The sequence below is a fragment of the Ceratosolen solmsi genome, unplaced genomic scaffold (assembly GCF_000503995.2).
Source record: "Ceratosolen solmsi marchali unplaced genomic scaffold, CerSol_1.0 scaffold10, whole genome shotgun sequence".
Classification (NCBI taxonomy): Eukaryota; Metazoa; Arthropoda; class Insecta; order Hymenoptera; family Agaonidae; genus Ceratosolen; species Ceratosolen solmsi.
In genome coordinates, this window is record NW_011948412.1 from 9,068,714 (window position 1) to 9,075,572 (window position 6,859).

The window sequence follows — 6,859 nt, forward strand, 5'->3', positions numbered from 1 at the left end:
CGTCGTGCCCTCAGCACATCAACCGGACCACCTGCAGCAGGCACAGAGTCAGACGCAAAGTCAGGAACTGCTGGAGGTAAGATCGACCTTGAGAACCAGAACAAACAAAAAGAAACAGACTCTCTCTCTCTATCTCTCTCTCTCTCTCTCTCTCACTCTCTCTCTCTATTTATATACAAATAATTATCTATTCCTATCCACCTACCCCTCAATCCCCCTTCCATTTCCCGTCACTCTCAAACTCTTACAATCTCAGTTTTCGGCTCTCGTCTCTCATCTTCCATCTCCTACCCGCCCTACCACTCTTCAACTCCTGCTACCGCTTACTTGCGCCCGCACGAATCTCCGACTTCTATAAGGCTCCGATCTTTTGTATTCATTAGCAATTAATTAAGTTATGTAAAATTAATTAAGTAAATGCCTCGCTCACAGAGGAATATTACAACGATTATATGAATTGATATGAATGCTATTAGCATCTGTGATTACGATCGAACCCCAATGAAGGATCATTGGTTCGTGATAAATTTTGCTCTTATATCCCATGAGTCTTGCTTATATAAGACACTTATATTTATAATATAAATGCGCATTATAAATGCATAAAATTGTTTTTAATAATTGATAAGCTGGATTGCTGATTGAAGCTCACCCCGGGTTTGCTTGATTTCTTGATTGAGAATGCAACGTTGAGGAGAATTTGGCGTTAGCAAGCATTTATCTTCCTTTTAGCGATCCAACTCCTCATCTACGACGTAATGTCGACTCGATTCTAACCAACCCATTCCCCGAATACCTAACCTCCCTTTGTTTTGCTTTATTGTGTATCTTTTGTTTAATCGAGATTGAAGAGAGCACCTTCTCGACTTCCTCTACGAATTGTCCCCGCCCAATCAAAAACTCCCTACATCTCGAGTCTATTACACACGCATAATACACACATGTACAAGCGCTATGCGTGAAAAAATGACAACAATGATAATTGACGATTATAAAGGCTACTATGGTGACACAAACACGAGCACACGTACACAATCACACGGGCGCACTGTCGAAGCGAAGTAGAGCTACAAACACTCGACAGGAGCCTTCAATGAATAAATAACCAATAAATAGCGGCAACTGTGTACTCGAACGTTATAATATAAAATTAAACTATATCTTTGGAACCTTTACCTTGAGTTCTTATTATTATTATTATTATTATCATTATCATTATTATTATCATTATTATTATTATTATTATTATTATTATTATTATTATTATTATTATTATCATCATTATTATTATTATCACTATTGATTATTATCATTACCATTATCGATTATTGATTATTAATTATTAATTATTGATTATTGATTATTGATTATTGATTATTAATTATTGATTATTGATTATTGATTATTGATTATTGATTATTATTATCATTATTATTATTAATTATTATTATTAATTATCATCATTATTATTATCATTATTATTATTTTAATTATTGCATGACATTAGGAAAGCTTTTTGATTATTTAATGATAAGACTATGCGAACGAGCACGTTGAAGTTTTCACGTGATGAAGACTTGACACGGCGTTCGGTTTGTGCTACTTCTTTAGTTCATTTTAGTTGATTTAGATGTTGGTTTTTATTTGTAAGCTTGTAGAAGTGAAATAGCGTATCGAGTTCGTTCGGCTAGAAAGAGAGAGCAAAGATACGAAAATAAATGAAGAGAATACGGGGAAAAAGTAAGTTGGGGGTGGGTGTTTGCACGAAAAAAAATGGCGGTTGGATGGGCGGCCGGGAGAGATGAAGGGGTAAAAAAACCGAGGAAATGAGAATGAGAATGAAAATGAAAATGAAAATGAGAATGAAAATGAAAATGAAAATGAAAATGAAAATGAAAATGAAAATTGGAATGGAATGGAAGAGAATATAACGTTAGAACGTGGGAAGGCTCGTCGTCCACCTTACTTTTCTTACACGATGACACTCGGCTTAGTGAGACGTTGACGAGAAGGCCGAGGTCGACGAGCCTTCCCCGACTAGCCAATTGCTTGCTAACGAAATATACGAACGAATTCTTGAAGAATCGACGTCTTTTGCTATTACCAGCATTATCATTAATATAATTAATAACTGTTACTGTTAACATTCATACGACATTCATATGAGGGCAAGCGATGCCGAAATTATGAGGAGGAACGGACGTGCTGCTTTTTGTCTGGATTCAATTGAAACGGCTTATTAAAAAGTAAGTTAATGTAAATAGATGAAGGAGCTCGAAGAAATTTGACGTGAACATCAATGTAATCGTATCGACGAACGAGCAAAAACAGTAAAACGCGAAAAATAACGATTGTTGTTTCACTCGAATCGCACGAAAAGTAGAACGAAACGTTGAAAGGAAAAGCCCCTTTGGCAGCCAAGAAGACTCGGCAAGAAGAGCAATGACGAATACGGGAAATGGAATTAGCAAAGCAAGTAGTAATCACGAGGAATGGTGAAAGAGTGATAGAGAGCAAAATTATAATGAAATAGTTATAATTAGGCACGTTAGATACCATATAGAGGCTGACGTAAACGTAGGTGCGATTAAAATTGCCGCAATACTATCCTGCGTCTAGCTTCTCCTGTCACTATGTATAACAGCTAGCTGTATAATAATTACACAGCATGCCAGAACTCAGTGTATATGTCTCAGTGCGTGTGTGTGCGCGCGCGAGTTTGTGCGTGCGTGCGTGCGTGCGTGTGTGTGCGTGTACGTGTAAGTGTGTGTTAGCCTACGCATATGCAGGTACACATATAGATATCTTATGTATATGTATGTTTATATGCAGGAAATATGTGTGTGTACACACGCACACATACGCGCGCGCGCGCGCACGCGCACACACACACACGCGCATACACACACACACACATACACACACACACATATATATATATATATATATATATATATATATATATATATATAAGCGTGTGTGCGCGCGTGCGTGAGCGCGTGAGTGTGTGTACATATATACGTGTGCAAATGTCGTAACCGGTAAGCGGATTACTAAAATATGCGTGTATTTACGTTATTTTATTTTTCTCATCTATTTACCAATTTATACACACATGTATATGTATATATGTATGTATTTAAATATATGTGTATATATAATATATATAGAATATATATATATATATATATATATATATATATATATATATATATATTAGAATATGTAGATATTACGTTTACAATTTGTAATTTCGAACTCGCATTTTATAACATGTTTTACGTTATTAGCTTTAAGGTTGCGAAATTCTTTTTTAATTTGTATGTCTTCTTATTAACGTCTTTTATATCCGTACTATTACGAAGTTTTGTAAAAGCTTATAGAAAAGAAGAAAAAAAAAATTAAAATTAAGGAAATACAAAATAAAAATAAACAAATAAATAAACAAGAAAAAAAAACAAAATAAAGAATAAAGATTAATGAAAGAAAGCTTATTATAGAATTAAAAAATTGTATCTTTGTATTATAATCATTATGTGCACTAGCAAATTTATTCACTGTGCTTAGCTCACGCATGCGAGCTTTTTTTACACTTTTGTGCTTATATGTAAATTGCTCATATTTAATTACAACCGACTTATGAATTTTATTATATTGTATTATTGGCTTTTTCTAAACCATTGGTATTTTATATTTTATCAATTATCTTTTGGTGTTGGTATATATCATTTCATACGCTTTTATCACTTTTCACATCATATCTTCGACATTCATATTGCGTCTGGAGGTTTTTTTTCTCTTTTTTCTCACAATGATTATTTATTATTATACGATTGCAGTTATGTTTATTTTATGCTCGATTTAAGCGATTTCCACTCTCTTTTGCTTGGAACGCCATAATTTTTTCAGATGTAGTAAACATTGTTATATGGATATATAATGAGGATTATGTAAAATAGTCGATTGCATGTTTCTTTTTCTATAATTGTTAGTGAAGTAATTTGAACAATATTGAAACGTGTCTTTTTCATCAATAAATTTAATTGTTTGTGAACATTCATTGGTCTTATAAAAGTTGTTATCATTTTACGCTGATGTTTTTTTTTTTATTATTATTATTTTCCATTGCTTAGCGTCGCGTATAAACGATTATCGATGATATTAAGGATAATATTATGAAACATTTTTTTCGTCGGTACGATCAGGTCCGCCGCGACGATGTCTTCTTTAATTCGTGCTCAATTATTCCGGACTTTTTTTACTCATACTTTTTGATCACTCTTAAAGATTAAAAAAAAAAAAAAAAAAAATTATACAAATAGAAGAAAAAAAAAGATATATATATATATATATATATATATAAAGAAAATAAAATGAAAAAACGGTTGCTTTTGTGTCTGTAGAAGTCGTTACATAGATTCACGTTCCCTCGGTTACGGAACACGTAGTAAAAATAAAAAGTGGATATTAGCATTACTTTTACAGCATGTTATCAAAAGTTTGATAAGAGAACATAAATAAAAACACAAGTGATATAACGATGAAAATAAACGAAATACACAGACACTTTTTTTGTTGTTTTTGTACCAAGAATACAAAGTTGCCTTGATATAAATGAGATACGCCGCATAATTATATTACAATTGATTTGAGTACATTGACGCATAAATCGGGCAAGCATGAACAGAGTGAATTTTTAAAAATTGTTGTCAATTTCATAACAACGTCACAACGTCACAACGTCACAACGTCACAACGTCACAACGTCAATATTTATGCCTCGACGGATATTTTATTTCGGCCAATCTACTTGGTTGATGCTTGCTCTTATTGCTAATGACGTTTGTATAAATGATCTTACGAACGAGAATGACATTTAAAATGAAATGTGCGCAGGCGCGGAAAAAACGCCAAGAAGAAGTGGAGAAGATACGTATGGAAGAGCAACAGCGTAAGCAACAGGTAATAAAGAACTTTTATTTTAGCCTGAGCAATAATAAATTTGTGGCGATGTGGGAGAGCGAAGGGTGGGACTGATGTATCTTTGTTGTTGCAGGAACGAGAGTTAAAGAGGCAACAAGCGGTAATATTAAAGGAACAGGTGAGCTTTATCGTATGGTTGTCGTCCTTTTATCCTCGCTCGCTCATTCAAACGATGGTGTGCCGTAGAATTAGTCTTATGCCGTGATTTTTTTTTTTTTTCTTTCTTACCCAAACTCCCGCCGCCGCCCCAATCTTCTTTTCATTATAACCCCTTATATCAGCATTATATCGACTTTTCGTCTGTCGTGAAATAATTACTTCTCGAAAAAGTTTTCATGCGTTGCGGTGATTTTTTTTGCCTAGCGAACCATATAATTTTCATATTAACCGACGAATCATCCGCGCGATATGTAAGCAATTTCGAGAAAGTAGAGGAAAACGTTGAAAATTTTATTGTTTAATTTTTTTTTTTCTTCATTCTCTCTCTCTCTCTCTCTCTCTCTCTCTTTCTATATATATATATATATATATATATATATAATATATTTTGTTTTTCTTTTCACGTTTGCGTATTTACTCGAATATATCGCCTCTTTTACGTTGAACTTGATGAAAGTAGCTTGTCCTTGCATTTTTCGTAGTGGTAAATATTTATTGTTGGATATTCCCCCTTTTCTTTTTAAATGTTCATTTTCCTCGCATATCATATCGAACCATTTCATTTATTAAAATTCTAATCGCCTAGTATGAAAAGAAAGATGAAAAAAACAAAAAAACAAAAAGAAACAAAAAGAAACAAAAAAAAAAAACAAATAAAGAAAAAGGGACGTTTCTCTTGCCTTACTCGAAAATTCATTGGCAATTAGGGGCCGAAATTCACAAAATTTTAAAACACTTTGTTTAAAAAAAAGCAAAAAATAAATAAATAAATAAAAAAAAAACAAAAAACAACACATCGACAACGCGACGCGGTGCATTATAATGCGCTCCCAGCCTTACGAAAACCGATCGATTATCCATACGCTCCTACCCATGTGTGCATGCGCGCATACACACGTACATACGCGCAATACAGGCACGCGCACGTACGCGAATGCGCGTATGTAAGTGGGTGTGCATGTATATAATTATCTAGTGGCAAGGCAAATAACGAACGGCATGATAACCAAATTTTTATGATCCTAAGAAAGCAAAGCAAGATGAACTAAAATTATGAAATAAAAGTATTCGATATGATGGCAAAGTAGATATTAGAATTTTTTTTTTTTTTTTTGCGAACCTTCCTTTGTTCTGCGTTCGTTTCTCTTTTCTTTCATTTTCCACCTAGTGATTGAGTCCTTGAGAACGAAAAAACAAAAATCAAAGTTAGTTTCGCAAGGCTTAGGCAAAGCGAGATTCTTAGATTGAACGTAGCGGTAGTTTGAGCACTGGTGGACTGGATGTGTTTTGTGCCGCAGATGTACATGCAGGAGCTCACCAAGCAGCGCGAGATGCTCTACACCGTCGAGCTGGTATGTCTCATACCTAACTTGGATTAAACCCGAACCACCCACCTGACCGCCCGACCACCCACCTGCCCACCCTGCCAGCCGCTCACAAACTCAAACTTGACACGCACAACATTGTCTCTCAACTCACACTCACACTCACACCGCCACAAACGGCCTCACCAAATTTTCATCGCCATCCCGCCCTCGTCATTGCACCCTTTTCCTCGGTTATACTCGCCCTATAACACGCGCCCACCCTCGCTTACACACGTACATGTACACGTACGCGTATCCAACCACCTAAATACCCACTCACCCACTCACTCGCCTTTACCCCTAACCCTTGATATCACACACTACACACACTCTCTCTCTCTCTCTCTCTC

The 6,859-nt window shown here is 35.0% G+C and overlaps 1 protein-coding gene across 1 annotated transcript in view; it reads left to right on the forward strand.

Moving 5' to 3' along the window:
• The window catches only part of LOC105359018 (bromodomain adjacent to zinc finger domain protein 2B), a 108,477-nt gene that overhangs the window by 90,242 nt on the left and 11,376 nt on the right, over positions 1–6,859 (forward strand). Inside the window, exons 15-18 of the mRNA XM_011495496.1 lie at positions 38–76; positions 4,897–4,962; positions 5,057–5,101; positions 6,441–6,494. Of these exons, the coding sequence (XP_011493798.1) occupies positions 38–76; positions 4,897–4,962; positions 5,057–5,101; positions 6,441–6,494 (204 nt within the window). The remainder of the gene's footprint in view (positions 1–37; positions 77–4,896; positions 4,963–5,056; positions 5,102–6,440; positions 6,495–6,859) is intronic.